Raw genomic sequence first — 17,150 nt, forward strand, 5'->3', positions numbered from 1 at the left:
CTTTGGAAAAAAGACTGCCACATTCTTGGATTTAGATCCACTGGAAGGAGTCTTGGTGATGGAGAATTAATTAGGGAGTTTATTGGGCACCTATTTATCAATTCCTCTGGGTACTCTTGCTTGCTGAATACTGCACATACTCTAAAGCAAACAGGCCCAAGCGATTGTGCTTGGTAGGGCTCTGGGGAGCGTGGGAAAGGGAACTGAAGCAAAAGGCTTAGCCTAGGCTAGTCCCCACATGTCTTCCCCACGACGACTATTGCATTGGTTTCTCAATATCTTTGTGGGCATGCTGGGACTGGGCTTTGAGGTTTCTGCCTTAGGGGTGGGAAGGAGGGGGAAGGGCATTCCAACAGCAATTTTTTTTTTTCCTTCCCAATTTGGTTGCTGGGAACAGGGGGTAAGTGAATTTATATCCATATTATGACCTGCTCCTGGTTCTCTACAGAAATACATGTAGAGGAACTCTGACATGACAGTGGAATCCAGGTTTTAATGAAAACTACAACCAAGGTCCAAGTGTATTTGAAAACAGAGCAAAGTCCAAAGGGCATTTGTCACATTAAGCAATTCCAAGTCATATTTTAAATTACTCCCTTCCATTCCCAGATTGTTTTTTTCCCAACACCTGCCCTTGCTGCTCCTTTTTTTTTTTTTTTTTAAATGTATTAGGTATATTTTATTTTCCTCTCATTCCTATTTTTCCTCCAAATATTTCTACAGCTCTCTTCTTCCTGCTTCCTCCTTGCTGTGGTGGCTGGGATGCTTCTCCCATGATATTTTGAATCTAGACTGGGCTGTTCTCTGTTAAACCAATCAATTACGACCTTCTCTTAACAGGTGTGTATGTAAATATGTTTATTAAGAATAAAAAAAAATTTGCCTTTTTTCTGGAGGGGTTGAGGAGAGGGTGGGGAATAGGGGAGAGGGTTTATTCTAAAACCTGCCTTTCAACATGGTATATCTTGGGCTGACCAGAAAGTCTCTTATAGCCAAGTTATAAGAGAGAAACCCTACTAAGTCCAACAGTATGACTACAATGCCCCTCCACTTACTAGCCAACTTGCAGTTTATGTAATAGGGTATGGGGAACTCTTCGCTTCTGAATATCATTTATTGTGGAAGTGGTACACGTAAACCCTGTAGATTCTTGGATATTTACCCTTAGTTGGAATATGTAAAGAGGTAAAAATGTAGCCTGTTCAGAGCTTCCTGCAGGATTAACAGAGATGTAGGAAGTTCCAGCTATTTATTGAAGGTTAGAATACGAACTACTTCAAGGGTTAACTTTGTAACTTAATATAATGCTCCTTTTCCTACTCCACAAAGAGATGTGAAGGTCACTGAAAATATTGCCTTTTTGCACATAGACTTTTTTATTCTGTTGCTTTCTTGCCTCTGTTAGCCAAGGCACACATTCTGCCCTCAATATTGTAGTATAGTTTTTAAAAGTAGAAAAGTCCCTTTATAAATGTATTCAATTTGAGGGCCTTAGTTTTCCTGCCTTTGATGGTGGGAATTCTTTTTACTGCATCCATTTCTTATCAGCATTTTAATTTAGCATATTCATTTAGTATATTTTGCCACCACTCCAGCAATTTCAGTGTTCAGATTTGGGAGAGGTTAAGTAAGATCTGTACTGCCCCCTTATCTCAGAGGTGGCTTGCCCCTGCAGGACAGTGTGTGCTTGTCTATACTGTGGAGTTACATCTTTCATTGAGTTGATGCCAGCAAATTTTTCCAGGGGAGAATAACCTAATTTTAAACTCATGTCATGACTACAGCCCTTAGGCACATTCTCTCTTGGATCTAGTTGCACTTTTCCTTTCAATAGTTATTTCTGGTGGGGTGTTAAAGAGGGTAATGGGCAAAGGATCCTGCTTGAACAGACACACTGGTGGTGGGTCCAGGCTTGGTGGTGGCTCTCTTTCTGCGCTGCAGTAAAACCACGAGAGGGCATCTTTGGCTCTGGGATTAATAATTCATCTGTCTTCTCTGACCTGTGACCTTTTCTCTCCTCTCTCTTACCTTTTCCCGGTAGTGTGAAGTGAGGGGGGCCTTCTCCCTCCTTCCTCCTCCCCCTGTGATCCACCTTCCCTTTTTACCCTGCCCTGCGGCGGCTCTGCCCCTTACCTTCATGGACGACTCAGAGGTGGAGTCGACCGCCAGCATCTTGGCCTCTGTGAAGGAACAAGAGGCCCAGTTTGAGAAGCTGACCCGGGCGCTGGAGGAGGAACGGCGCCACGTCTCGGCGCAACTGGAACGCGTCCGGGTCTCACCACAAGATGCCAACCCGCTCATGGCCAACGGCACCCTCACCCGCCGGCATCAGGTAACCCCTCTCTCCATCAGACCTGCAGGTAGGACTTTGGCATGGTCATAGAGAGACTATGATCCTTCTTGGGAAACTACTCTCCTCGTGGTTATGGGCTGTCCAGTGCCCATGCCTCATGATAACCTTTACAGGGGTGATAAATACTGATTAAGAGATAGGGAATATTGCTGCTGTGCTGAGTTGGGTGGACTTATCTCTAGAAGCATCCATCTGACTTCTTGTTTGCTGGAGTGGGGTTTCTGGGTTGGGATGCAGTTCTAGTAATGGCAGATCATATAATTTGAAGCTGTACTCAGGTTACTTGTTTTTTTTCTTGTGTGTCCCCCACCCCCCCATATCAGAAATTCAGGAAATTAAATGCCTGCTTAGTGGTTGGGGAAGTTGGGCATCTTGTATTCTCCCTCAGAGAACAGTTTGCTCAGAAGGTGTGGCAGTGTTCATCAGTTGTGTACTCCTGCTCCATACTCTTTTTGTTGGCTGTGCAAATCACTTCGTGGAGGAAGGGGTCACTGTTAATTCTTTTGGTCAGAGTTGGAGAGGGAGCATCGTGCTGCTGTCTAACCCAGATAACCAACCACAGGAGCCAGTGGTCTCTGGGTTGGCTGACTCTGATGTGACTTGGGAGAGTTGGTGTTAGAAATGAGAAGTATCTTGTGTTTCCTATGGTTTCTGTAGTCTGACTTCGCTGTGATGTAATCTGTCTGAGGTTTTGTGTGTGTGTGTGTTTGTGTGTGTGTGTGTGTGTGTGTGTAGTAGGCATTGCCTGATAGACTTCATTTTAAGAGATCTCTGATGGGAACTAAGAACAGTGCTCATGCTCCAATAAGTCCTTTCATTGATTACTTACTTATTTTTTAAGATGGAGAAGGTCCCTCATGCTAAGGAGCATGTTGAGTGAGAGGATATAATTCCAATTGGGGATGATCAGGAATTTGGAAGCAGTGTGTTTGCGGTGTTCCTAGGATTTTTATAGGAACAAGAATAGAGGGTTAGGGTTGAGGGAGGGGTATGTATGGAAAAGGAGAGCAGGACTGCTCAGCCTTGGCGGTGGTGGGGAATTCCAGGACTTAGTACATGGATTCTCTCTCTCTCTCTCTTTCTCTTTTATTTTTAACTTCTGCTCAGCAATGAAACCACACCCTTCCTTCTTCCTGAAAGTAATGTTTAACTTCCTTTCCCTACAGCACTACACTCCCTATGTAATGGGAGTAGGGTGGGGGAAGAGTCTCCCAAGGTGGCTGAATCTCACTGTATTCTTTTTGAAGGAGAGTAGACAAATGTTTTTTTACGTAGTATAATGTTATTAGATTATTTCCTGCTGTTTAAGACAGAGGAACTTAAGAATGACATTTTTTAACGTGTTCTGTGGCTCTAATAATTGGTGATGAAGATACTGAGACATCTGCTTGAGGGGAGTTGAGATACTTGTTTTCTTTCTACTTGGAAAGAGAAACTCATATTTCTTGCCTCTTTCTTTAAAAAGTTTCCTGGTATGGGAGTTTCCAGTGGTTGTAGAGCATGAAGATGCATGAAACAATAAAGAAGGCTTTTGGAAACCCCCCAACCTAGGCTTTCCAAGTTTCCTTATGTTCTTGTGGCTTTCCAAAAAGATTTCGTGGGGAACTTATCTGAGTCTCTGCTATTTATTCAGAAAATAGGTTTTGCGTACCTATTATGTGCCAGGCACTGATCAAGGCACTAGGGAGACAGTGAACAAAACTGACCAAAAACAAAACACACAATAAACCTCTGCCCTCATAGAGCTTACGTTCCTATGTTCCAGAGACCCAGTCTGCCAGAGTTCTAGGCCCGGTTCCAGTTTTGAGGTGTTAAGTCTAAAGAGTGATGTGCTTCTTTTATCTGTACTGACAGAAGGACTCCAGGCCACAAATGTCTTCTTGAAAGGCCTTTTCCTGTTTGGAAAAAAAATCATTTGTGTTTGATAGAGCAAAAGAAGGCCACAAAATGAATTGTCTTCTTGTGGGCTATGTTTCAGAACGGCCGGTTTGTGGGCGATGTTGACCTTGAGCGACAGAAATTTTCAGATCTAAAACTCAACGGACCCCAGGTAATTCTTTTGGCTCAAGGTCTGGGTTGCTTATTCATATCTTTCTTGCTTCCTCAGCTTAAGAGAATATTGGTGTCTTCTAAAGTGCCTGGCACATTGTAAGCTCCCGTTAGTTTCTTTCATTTAGGAAAATTAAAAAATGGAGTTTCAAAGTATAAATGTAGGTTTTTTTTTTTTTTTAATTGTACTCACATAATTTTTCTTTTTTTTTTTTTTTAACAGAAAAGAAAAAGGCATGGAAAAATGCTGAACATTAGGAATTATTTTTTTTTTTTAGTTATTTCTGAGCTATACATTTTAAAGTAATAACTAGAATTACGACTTATAACATTATACCAGAACATATAAGATTTTTAGAAATTTCACGTAATGTCTGAAACATGTATATTAACATATTTCCATACAAATAACCCAATGAAGTTTAGTATTAGTTGTTTTGTTTGTTTTTTTATACTGCAGGTTCTTATTAGGCATCAATTTTATACACCATAAATGTAGTTTTATTTTGGAATTAATTGTAATGACCATTGATCCAGTATTTGACCTCTCAATTACTGCATCCCTTTTCTAGAATGGGCATGGTTCTACTTTGCAGAAAACCATGCCTAAAATCTGGCTGGTCTTGAGCCTTAGGCATATCTGAAGAATAGCATAGAGCTATTCAGAAGATAGCTCTTATTGGGGTTTTCTGGTTCATCTTAAAAGTTCTCATTGGGTGAACTTTTTTTTGAAGGATCCCTCAGATGTAGATGTAGCTGCAGTTTAACACAGTTCATATTCACTTAGATGACTAGAACTGGGAAGTTATATCTGCTGTCTCTGTCACTTGGGTGTTGATGTAGCGACAGTTAACTCAGTTCCTGTTTGTTAAATGACTAGAACTGGGAAATTATGTCTTCTGCCCTTTTGTACAAGTTCAAAAGTGGGGACAGGCACCCCACTAAAAATCCCGGGGCCCATAGAAGATGCAGTGTCTTTAGGGAGACAGTGCCTCTGATTGGGATGGATTGTTAGTATATATGGCTTAATAATAGCTCTTTCTTTTTTCTCTTTTCCATGTAGGATCACAGTCACCTTTTGTATAGCACCATCCCCAGGATGCAGGAGCCAGGGCAGATTGTGGAGACCTACACGGAGGAGGACCCTGAGGGAGCCATGTCTGTTGTCTCTGTGGAGACCTCGGATGATGGAACCACTCGGCGCACAGAGACCACAGTAAGCTAAGACTTGTGTAAGGTCTGGGATGATGGAGGAGTTCTTCCTATGGTCTTTATTAAGGGGAGGGGCTAAGCACTTAATTAGGGTGGATGAGGAGCCACTGATCTGTGGTAAAGGCATAAAGAAAGTGATCTCTGGGTAGACAGAGAAGATAGAAGAGATATGGGAAAATCTAATGGAATGAGGAAGAGAGTCTGCAGTAGCTTCCCTTAGAGGCATGGTTAACTGCCAGCGCAATTTTCCTGCCTGGAGAATTCCTGTAAGATGGAGAGAAAGGTAGATGGTAGATTGCATGGCATTTCTAGGTAAAGCGAGCCGGGGGTAGAGGTTTGTTTCTTTTCTTAGAGTGGTCTAGAATTTAAGCTTAATTTGTTCACTCCATTAATTTTTCTTTTCTCTCTCTTTACTTGAAGGTCAAGAAAGTGGTGAAGACGGTGACAACACGGACGGTCCAGCCAGTCTCTATGGGACCAGACGGGCTGCCTGCAGATGCCTCATCAGTTTCGAACAGCTATATCCAGACTCTGGGTCGTGACTTCCGCAAGAATGGCAATGGGGGACCTGGCCCCTATGTGGGGCAAGCAGGCACTGCTACCCTTCCCAGGAACTTCCACTACCCTCCGGATGGATATAGCCGCCACTATGAAGATGGTTATCCAAGTAGCAGTGACAACTATGGCAGTCTGTCCCGGGTGACCCGCATTGAGGAGCGGTATAGGCCCAGCATGGAAGGTTACCGGGCACCCAGTAGACAGGATGTCTATGGGCCGCAGCCCCAGGTTCGGGGAGGTGGGAGCAGCGTGGATCTGCATCGTTTCCATCCAGAGCCTTATGGGCTTGAGGATGACCAGCGTAGCATGGGCTACGACGACGTGGATTACGGCATGATGTCTGATTACGGCACTGGCCGTCGGACTGGGACACCCTCTGACCCTCGGCGACGCCTCAGGTAGGCAAGAAAAAGGGAAGAAAAGGGTCTTTCAAAGACAGCAAAAAGGGGTAGCTCTTCCTTCTCCGTCTAAGTGCTTTTTGGGATCAGGGGTAGTTGTGGCCCCCTCCTCTGCCTGTTTTTGTGGAAGACCACCCTTTTCTTCCCTTTTCTGATTTTACTAAGTATTGATGTGCTTTTTTGTCTCTTTTTCGTTGTAGAAATCATATATTCTAATTATAGAAAAGAACTTGTGATGGCTATTGGTCTGTGTTCTGAAGAGCGGCCTTTGTTTCTGTGCCAAGAGTTTCTATATTTTCTGCCTAAGATTTGACCCCCTTTTGGAGCCTGGTGTCTGAGGCTATGGAATATTTGTTCTTGTGAATTTCTTCAGCTTCTGGTTTGGTGTTAAGAACAAGGTTGAGGGTTTTAGGCCAGAATAGATAGTTAAGGGTATATATAAGAACCTTCGCTGTGATGGTTTTAATCTCGAGTAAAAACAAACCTTGATCTCACAAAAACCCTGACACTTTGTGCTTAGGTTCTTACCTTTGATTGTAAAGTGAAATGGGGGTGGCTTCCTTAGAGGGTGGTACATTATTGACACTCTGAAAGGTCACTAATTCTGACTTTACTGTTTATCCCTGGGGATTCTTTGGTGATGTGAAAAAGGGTAGTAATTGACGTTTGGACTGGTAGATGGTTTGCCTTGAAAAAATGCTTTAGAACTCGAGTTGGCAAACCTTTTCTGTAAAGGACCAAATAGAACTAATTTAGACTTTGCAAACAGTATATCATTTTTGTTGTATGTCATTGTTCTTCTTTTTACAACCTTTTAAAAATATAAAAACCATTCTTAGTTTTGGGACTGTACAAAAAACAGGTTTGGCCCATGGGCTGCCAATCCTGCTTTAGAATAAATCAGAGACAGTGTTTTCCAGGCAAAGAGAAATGATAAGAATCAAGGGAGAAGATTTATGGATGTCTTAATGGTAAGGATATCCTAACAGCTGTTGCTGAATTTCTGTATGAGGTCATGACTTTCTAAAACAAATGCCTTGGTGCTCATTTTACTCATATTAGGTAGCTTTGGTGAACAGTAGACTGGGCTGGGCCCAGGGGTAGAGGCCTCATTATCCAAGCCTGAGTCACTCACCTTTCAGGTATCTTTTGGACAGCAAATCCAACTCCCATGTGACTCACCTTTTATTCCTGGGGTGGAGGTGAGGGGGCACACCAGGCCTTAGTTGGTGCAACTTGGAGCAGTGGTAGATAACAGCAATCACCAAAGGAGTCTGCCTAGGGTGTTGGCTTCTTCTCTTTGTTGACAAGTCTGCTTTTTCTGACTTCCTCATTACTAGAGGGATTGGATCTAGGTGGGTGCTGGTGGCCAGGTCATTCTCTGTTGTCCCTTGCTGTGGCAATTGACATAAAGAAAGAGGGTTTGGGCTTGCTTCTTGGGTTTATTCCAGGGTGATACTGGACTTGGAAACCTGCTTGACTAGCAAGAACATTTGCTGCTTCCTGTTCTGGGGCTAGGAGAGTAATACAAGGTCAAACGAAAACAGTAAGGCAGAATGATTTGTAGAAAAAGCACTGAACCAGAAGACCTTGGTTCTAGTTGTGCCTTTGCCACTAGCTACGTAGCCTTAAGCAAGTCATTTAATCTTTCTGGGCACAGCTTTGTTATTTGTAAGACAAAGGAAAGAATGTCATGATCCACTTGTAAAAATATCTTGAGTGACCAAAATCTTCTGTTATGGTAATTGTTTTGTAATTGCTTGTATTAAAATAATAATAAAAGTAAAAACATCATCACTACAAAACTAGATAAGCACACCATCCATTGATAAAGAACTAACTGTTAACATTTTGATGCTTTTCCTTTGAGTTCTTTTTCTTATACATGTAAACACAGTCTGACTTTATTTTTTTCCCTACTGAAATGGAATCTTACTTAATATGCTGTTTAGTTGCCTACTTTTAAAACTCAGCTATATAACCTGTTTATTTTGTTTCACTGATATTAAAAAATAGTGATTTTTTACTAACTGCTTTGTCCATTTAAGTCATTTTTGAGTGGTTGATGTTGACAGCTATGAGGCAGGCCCTCTGCTCAGGCTAACCTTGAGGGTTTGGTGACAGTGGGAGTGGTTTTGCGGAACAAACGACTGGCTTATTTGGAGAGTTCCACACAATGGATTCTCCTCTCTCCTGTGGGAGCCACAGAGTGAGATGAGCTCACAGATAATGGGTCTCTTCCTTCCTGGTGGTTATGAATAAATAACAGTGTGACAGACTCACCCTCTAGTGGTTGTTGGTAGTACTGAAATAGGAAGCAATATCTCTGGTTAGATGTTTTTCTTTACCTTCAATTGCTCTGTCTATTCCTTTTCATAGTGACTGGGTATCCCAAATGTGATGGTGGTCAGTAGTGTCTATTTTGACAGAATTGGAAGTATTGTCTTTAGAAATTGGAGACTAGAAATTATGTCTCAAACACATTTGTTGAGTAGCAGAGATGACCTTGGGATGAACTAGTGCAAACTAATGTTCAAGCTTATACCTCATCAATACCAAAGCCAAGTCCTCACATGAGGTACTGAGACATCCTTTACTGCTTTTACTCTACCATCTCTTTTTTAATAATTTCCAAAATAGGGTAAGGAGAGACTTAAATGTGAAATGTGTTTAAGGGTCTTATTCCACCAGCTCTTTCCTGTGTGTAAATGCCTTATTTTCCCTTTAGCCTAAGGCCTTATGAGGGCTGTTCTCAGATATTGTTCGCTAATTTCTGTGGTACCAAGTCAGTTGGTTTCATTAACTCTGCTGTCTGAAGGTTTATTTCAATCTCTATTCGGAGAAGTTTAATAGGTGTCAGGTATCATTCAAACGCTAAGCAGTCAGGATTTGGTTCTTTTTTGTGATTAACTATCCGAACGCTTGTTGCTCCTCCAAGCTAGTAAACTTCACAGAAAAAAATGGCAGTTTTAATCTAATTGCAGATGCCTTTAAGATTATTGTCTTATCTCATTAAGAAAAATTGATCAGTATATTTTTTATGCAAAGGAGAGATAAGATCTAGTGTACTAGAGCTGGGGTTACTCATTCCTTGAAGATGAGGGGTAATGGGAGCCCTCCAAGAAACCAGGCTTAACAACTTAATGTATTCCTTTTTTCTTTTTGGTTCTTCCAACACTGCAGGAGCTATGAAGACATGATTGGTGAGGAGGTGCCATCAGACCAGTACTATTGGGCTCCTTTGGCCCAACACGAACGGGGAAGTTTAGCAAGCTTGGATAGCCTGCGCAAGGGAGGGCCTCCACCCCCGAATTGGAGACAGCCAGAGCTGCCAGAGGTGATAGCCATGCTAGGATTCCGTTTGGATGCTGTCAAGTCCAATGCAGCGGCATACCTGCAACACTTGTGCTACCGCAATGACAAGGTGAAGACTGACGTTCGGAAGCTCAAGGGCATCCCAGCACTGGTGGGGTTGTTAGACCACCCCAAAAAGGAAGTGCACCTTGGAGCCTGTGGCGCTCTCAAGAATCTCTCTTTTGGGCGCGACCAGGATAACAAGATTGCTATAAAAAACTGTGATGGTGTTCCTGCTCTTGTGCGATTACTCCGAAAGGCTCGTGATATGGACCTCACCGAAGTGATTACTGGTGAGTTCTAAGGGAAACTGCTAGGTTAGGGTCACTGTTACCCCTTAGACATATTGAGAGCTAGAAGGATTTCTAGTCCTTTGACTTTTGATTAAAGGCTGTGGCCTTTGGGTCAAATCCATCTCGCAGATTTGGATCATGCAAGGTTTTCCAGATTTTAAAGCATTGTTTGCTAATGTTTTAAATGCAGAAGATTTCATTTAAAATTCCAGATTCTTGCCTTCTATTTTAAACGTGCGGGAACTGGTAACAATGGATCTATTTTGCTACCTGGCAGTAGTTGGTCTGAGCTGACTGGGGCATGTGCTCTCCAGTTCGCAATAATTTCCAACATGTTATCTCAGACCAACTGCCAGCACCTAGGAAGTTGTCTCCCCAAAATTGAAGCTGAGTGTCAGCTGGCACTTAACCCATATTCTTGTAATTTCTTTTAAATATCTGCTTGTCCTGACTCACCTGCCTGGCATGTATAGGCGTTTATGCTTGTGGTCCTTGCTTTAGAAGAGTGGTTTTTCAGATTGTGGGTCATACTCCATTAGTGTGTATTGAACACAACTTTGTGGATCACAATCAGCGTTCCAAGAGAAAGAAAGAAAAAAAAGAAGTAGCATAGATCATTAGTTCTCAATTGGGGGTGATCTTGCCCCCCAGAGGACATTTGCAATGTCTGGCGGTGTTTCTGTTTGTCATAACTTGGGGAGGTTGGGAGGGAGTGCTATTAGCATCAAATGAGTAAACGCTGGACATACACTAAACATTTAATGTTGGGCAGGACAGCTCCCCACAACAAAGAATTATCTGGCCCAAAGTGTCAGTGGTGCTGGGATTGAGAAGTGGGTGTAGATAGCCTAGAGGGTATGGCTTATAATAAGTATTGTTTTATGAAATCTTACTTCATGCTATGTATGTTTGTACTGAGCCATAATGTACAATATATTTCTTATTGTGGGTCACAGACTAAAGCTTGAATATCATTACAAGGTATTTGGTCATTGGGGAAGACTGAGAAATGTTGGAATAGGGGATTCTCTTTGGCATTCTTCAAGCATACTGTCTTGGGTGCTGGAGAGCTGTCTGATGAGTTGTCTCTGCCAGGAACCCTGTGGAATCTCTCATCCCATGACTCAATCAAAATGGAGATTGTGGACCATGCACTGCATGCCTTGACAGATGAAGTGATCATTCCGCATTCTGGTTGGGAGCGGGAACCTAATGAAGATTGTAAGCCGCGCCATATTGAGTGGGAGTCTGTGCTCACCAACACAGCTGGCTGCCTTAGGTAACATAAGGGTTCTGAGAGTATGAAGATTGAATTTTTGAAGACTAACTTAAATTGCTTTTAAAAAAAGTTTAAATTCCTTAGCCTGTCATTCAGCCTCCATTCCTATTTGAATTGCATACTATGACTTCAACCTGTTTTTCTACCTTTGTCACTACTCCCTTGCATACCATATATGCCTTGTGTGGGGAACGGCAAGTAAACCGCATATCTTCCTCACTTCTATGCCTCTTTGACTTTGTTCATATAATTTGGTAAACATTTGTTCAATACCTACTGCACGTAAGGCAGTCGTCTAGTCCTAGGCTTGTGTGTACCTGTGTTCTTGCCTTCAATTATTTGTATTTCAAGTCAGGCTGCGATAAATGCAACAAATGGAGTACAAACTACTAGAAGGATAGAGTGAGGAAGAGCTCTTCCTCTGTCTGCAATGCCTTTCTCTGCTTATTTATCTTTTGAAGCTAAACTCAAGTGCTTTTATTTCATGTAAGTTTTCCTGATTTCTTTTTCTAATACCCTGTAAATGTGCAATATATTCTTTCTCTCTTTGGAATATACCCCTATGTGCTCTGCCCCTATTCTTCATTTGTACTTCCATACAAGAAGAATCTATTCTGTCTTAAATTATTGTTGTTGGTATACTTTATTTATACACCCCCCTCCCTGGCCTGGTTATAAATGTCCTGAAAGCAGGAACTGTTTTATTCAACTTTCTCTCAACTCCAGTGCCTTCCTTATAACAGGTACTCGTTATTTGCTACAGTGAAAAGAAAAGATATTAAGGAGGCTTGTAGATGTTAAGGATATTAAGAGAGGGTTTCTGGATTTTAGTCACCTTGAAGCCTCTCCTTTTTCCCTCAGGAATGTCAGCTCGGAGAGGAGTGAAGCTCGCCGGAAACTTCGGGAATGTGATGGTTTGGTGGATGCTCTCATTTTCATTGTTCAGGCTGAGATTGGACAGAAAGATTCAGACAGCAAGGTAGGTTAATGGGTGAGAATTCCATTCACAACAACCATGAGGTACCCATAGTGCAGACCTATCATCTCAGGCTTTCAAATAACATTAGATACCTGTACCAGCCCCTACTCCTTAAAGTGGGTGTTCACCATAGACGAAAACTGTTTTCCTTTAGAATTTCCTTCACCTATATATTTTAAAGCTGTTTAGCCATACTTCCATTTTTTTCTAATTAGGAAAAAAGAGTGAGCCTGAGTTTTGTGTTAACACACCAAAAGGTAGCAGAAACCTTCTGTTAGCCTGAGGCTACAAGAATTTTGAGAAGCGTGGGCACTTGAGGTACTGTGAGAGATGATGAATTGGGCTGTGCTTTTGAGGATCAATATTTTAATACATGAATCATGGAAGCCTGTACTTGCTAGAAAATCACTCTAGTCATTCTCTTCTCTCATTGAACCTTGTATTTTGTGATCCCAAGCTTGTGGAGAACTGTGTTTGCCTCCTTCGGAACTTGTCCTATCAAGTTCACCGAGAAATCCCACAAGCAGAACGTTACCAAGAGGCACCTCCCAATGTTGCCAACAATACTGGGCCACATGCTGCCAGTTGCTTTGGGGCCAAGAAGGGCAAAGGTGAGTCTTGGTTCCTTGTTCCTTGCTCTTTAATGTAGGATGGGGAGAGGAAGGAACACTTTTAGCTTTAAGTGAACAAAATATTTGCTGAGCAGTACAGGAATCAGCCTAGTCAGGGATGTCTTTTTGCTCTGCTGCTGCTTCCCCTGTGTCGTGTGCTTCATGGTGGTGACGGTGGTGGTGGTGGTGGTGGTGGTGGTGGTATTATTATCAGTAATTGGGCAGTGAAGGCCGAGAACTCAACTAATCTGGGGCCTTCTCCCCCATTCCTCCTTTGTGTTTCCTGTGTTTTTCTTTTCCTCTCCGCTTTCCTGCTTATTTTCCCATGATCCTGTTGACATCTCTCTGCCGCATTTTTCTTCCTTCATTTCTCTCCTGTACTTTCCACCTTGGGTGATGCACTGGAAGATGAGTGGTTCTCCAGAGGTGAGTGGAATCTTTTAAGGCGCTTACCTACTTCTAATTTGCATGTTTTGGTTTTAGCTTCCCTGGTATTTCTTTGCCTAACACTTCCCTGTGGATGCATGTAGGAAAATTCAGTTGAGGATGGCCACTGAAACAAGTTTAGCTCTTCTGAGCTAATGGCTCATGGCATGCTATTTCTGGACAGCAGCCCCAGTTATCAGAACTCAGGACAGCAGCAACAGTAGTGGTTATCCTTATCTTACTCATGTGCTGCCTGTTTTCTGTTCTTGTATCTGGGACAAGCTGGGGATCCTGGTTTTTTGTTTGTTTGTCTGTTTTCTTGTTTTACGCCCCTCTTGATGCATCTCTGATCCAAAGATTTTGACTGAAGAATAAAAAAATATACTGGGTGGACTCTTCCCTTTCTTAAACTTTTTACCCCTTCCCCCTTTTTTTAATTTCCAAAGGGAAAAAACCCACAGAGGATCCAACAAATGATACAGTGGATTTCCCTAAAAGAACTAGTCCTGCTCGAGGTAAGTTATCTTTTTCTTCTCAGGCTCCATAGTCCACAGATAGGTGTTTGGCAGCCTAACAGGCTATACAGTATGTTCACTGTTCTGTCTTCTCGGACTTAAGGATTTGAAGTGATGACAAAAGTATTTGGAAACTAATAACAGTAACTTTCAAAGGACTTCTTGTTATGGCAACTATTCAGATTACTTGAGGATAAGGACCTGATGGTAGTCTAGACCAGAAACTTAAGTACCCTAAGTAGCCACTAGTTCTTGGGACTCAAACTTTACTTGTTATAAGAAGTCTCTTTATCACAGTTTGGATCTTTATATTCATCAATATGGTGAGTCCAAAATTCACAGCTCTCCGTGGATATAAAAATTCAGATGTTATTAAATCTGTGAGAGCCCCTTTCACTTAATCATAGTTCAGGTGGGCAGAATGACTCAATTAAGTTAGAAATAATTCATTTGAGATGAGGAATCTTTAACTCTGAGTGCTATCAATGAGTAAATGAATCCCTTGAGTGCCAAGCAAGGTCAAAGTAAACTGTGGGAGAGAAGAGGCTAGGAGGAGGGAGAGACAGGAGTTGCATATGAGTTGATATCTGTTTTGTTCTTGCCATGGTTGATTTATTCTTTTTTTTTTTTTTTTTTTTTTTTTTTTTTTTTTTTTTTTTCAAATTTTCTTCCAACCTGTGGAACTTTTTTATAGCTACTTTATTTATTTATTTTATTTTATTTTTGGCTGTGTTGGGTCTTCGGTTCATGCGAGGGCTTTCTCTAGTTGAGGCAAGTGGGGGCCACTCTTCATCGCGGTGCGGGGACCGCTCTTCATCGCGGTGCGCGGGCCTTTCACTATCGCGGCCCCTCCCGTTGCGGGGCACAGGCTCCAGACGCGCAGGCTCAGTAGTTGTGGCTCACGGGCCCAGCCGCTCCGCGGCATGTGGGATCTTCCCAGACCAGGGCTCGAACCCGTGTCCCCTGCATTAGCAGGCAGATTCTCAACCACTGTGCCACCAGGGAAGCCCCGGTTGATTTATTCTTAAGGCTACATTCTTAAGGCTACATCTGACTGTATCAGATGTAGTAGTCAGATCTCTTGAGTTTGCTGTTGGGTGGGTGGGAGGGTTTAGAGAGTCTACTGGTATAGGAGCATAAGCCCATGAATCCAGAGTACTAACGCTGGACTTCAGCCAGCCAGAGCCTGGTTTGTAGGTGCTGATCAGCATCCTCTGCTTTCTTGTCCTTCCTCGTGCAGGCTACGAACTCTTATTTCAGCCAGAGGTGGTTCGGATATACATCTCACTCCTCAAGGAGAGCAAGAATCCTGCCATCCTAGAAGCCTCAGCTGGGGCCATCCAGAACCTGTGTGCTGGGCGCTGGACGGTGAGTACCTTTTACAAAATGGATTTGGAGATGGGAGGACTTACCTCACTAGTTTGCTACCATTTGTAATCTGTTTACTTCTTTCCATGTGCTACTTGTAGTATGGTCGATATATCCGCTCAGCTCTGCGTCAAGAGAAGGCTCTTTCTGCCATTGCTGACCTCCTGACCAATGAACATGAGCGGGTCGTGAAAGCTGCCTCTGGAGCACTGAGAAATCTGGCTGTGGATGCTCGCAACAAAGAATTAATTGGTGAGGAGCTGGATGTTAGCCGTTACCTTAGCATCTAGTACAGCACCTTTAATCCAGCAGGTGCTAAATAATTTATTTGTTGAAAGGGCTGAGGAAGAATCCTAGTCCTCCATAGTTTGTGAATCTGGGGGTTGGAGAAGGTTATAGTTTAATGGTTCTTGGAAAGACAAGAGGTGCTGACTCTTCAAAAATCGAATAATATCTATTTATTGAGCATGTACTTTGTTACTAGGGATTGTTAAGCATGTCTGTATATTCTCATTTAAATGTCACCACTTTACAAGGGTCTTTTTTTAAAATTTTTAAAAAATTTTTTATTAGAATAAGTAAACTGAGGGTCAGGGAAGTTAAGTAATTTGTCCAGAGTTAATATAGCTCATAAGTGACAGAGCCCAGTTTTTGTTTTTTTTTAAATTCACAATGACTGTTCTATTAAGCTATAATAGTAGTATAATATTCAGTAGTATAGTATTCAGTGTACTATTTTCATTAGACTATCTGAATGGACTGTGTAGCATATTTGATATAAAGTATTCAGATTGTTTTAATGTGACTGAAAGAATAAATAAAAGAACAGGAAGGACAATACATCCATGGCTATTCCAGGTCCTTTGCTCTTTTGAAATGATAATCCTACAGGAGAATGAAGTTGATTCATATGGGTAGTATCTATACTTGATATGATCAGCGCGACTAAGTGTAGTGTTAGGCTCCTCAGAACCTGACTCAGCTTGTTCTCCCTGCACACATTGCTCCTGTCTTACCGCTATAGGTAAACATGCTATTCCTAACTTGGTAAAGAATCTGCCAGGAGGGCAACAGAGCTCTTCCCAGAATTTCTCTGAGGACACTGTGGTCTCTGTTTTGAATACCATCAATGAAGTTATTGCTGAGAACTTGGAGGCTGCCAAAAAGCTTCGAGAGACACAGGGTATTGAGAAGCTGGTTTTGATCAACAAATCAGGGTGAGATTAACACTTAAAATTACAACTGGAAAAATTTGAATATGAGAGAGGGGTTGCTGGGAAGGGGCTTTCCCCTTTTGCTCTTTAAGGTTATTTTCCCTTACTTACATGGAAAGTATGAAGAGGTATTGCTCTTTTTTCTGTCTTAATGTTGATCCATAAATTGATAAGACTCTTACATCAAACATTTTTTTGTGTCACCGTTTGAGTTAAAATATGGGACTTGGTGAATACTTGATCTTGCCCGTTTTGGGATTTATATTCTTACGTTACATTACATTAGAGAGTACAAGTTCTCAGCTTCTTCCCTCGTCCTACATCCAAATTCCATCTGGTGTTACTTTCTCAAAAGGAACCGCTCAGAAAAAGAAGTTCGAGCAGCAGCGCTTGTATTACAGACAATCTGGGGATATAAGGAACTGCGGAAGCCACTGGAAAAAGAAGGATGGAAGAAGTCAGACTTTCAGGTAGAATAACTCTTGGGACCACGACTTTCACCTTTTTTTCCCCTTGGTCTCAGGTAATGCTTTTGTCTTTG

General features: G+C 42.1%; 1 protein-coding gene across 6 annotated transcripts in view; it reads left to right on the forward strand.

The window, feature by feature from the left end:
* The window catches only part of CTNND1 (catenin delta 1), a 45,942-nt gene that overhangs the window by 22,552 nt on the left and 6,240 nt on the right, over nt 1-17,150 (forward strand). For 3 of the 6 annotated variants that reach the window (XM_036862518.1, XM_036862520.1, XM_036862521.1), the window contains exons 2-16: nt 724-840; nt 2,042-2,332; nt 4,332-4,403; nt 5,466-5,618; nt 6,035-6,570; nt 9,754-10,217; nt 11,313-11,496; nt 12,358-12,475; nt 12,933-13,086; nt 13,495-13,512; nt 13,959-14,027; nt 15,268-15,395; nt 15,497-15,647; nt 16,420-16,612; nt 16,965-17,079. In XM_036862518.1, coding sequence (XP_036718413.1) covers nt 2,138-2,332; nt 4,332-4,403; nt 5,466-5,618; nt 6,035-6,570; nt 9,754-10,217; nt 11,313-11,496; nt 12,358-12,475; nt 12,933-13,086; nt 13,495-13,512; nt 13,959-14,027; nt 15,268-15,395; nt 15,497-15,647; nt 16,420-16,612; nt 16,965-17,079 — 2,550 coding nt within the window. In that variant the 5' untranslated portion in view covers nt 724-840; nt 2,042-2,137. The remainder of the gene's footprint in view (nt 1-723; nt 841-2,041; nt 2,333-4,331; nt 4,404-5,465; nt 5,619-6,034; nt 6,571-9,753; nt 10,218-11,312; nt 11,497-12,357; nt 12,476-12,932; nt 13,087-13,494; nt 13,513-13,958; nt 14,028-15,267; nt 15,396-15,496; nt 15,648-16,419; nt 16,613-16,964; nt 17,080-17,150) is intronic. The other 3 variants (XM_036862519.1, XM_036862522.1, XM_036862523.1) reach the window with 1 other exon arrangement.

The sequence above is a fragment of the Balaenoptera musculus genome, chromosome 8 (genome assembly GCF_009873245.2).
Source record: "Balaenoptera musculus isolate JJ_BM4_2016_0621 chromosome 8, mBalMus1.pri.v3, whole genome shotgun sequence".
Lineage (NCBI taxonomy): Eukaryota > Metazoa > Chordata > Mammalia > Artiodactyla > Balaenopteridae > Balaenoptera > Balaenoptera musculus.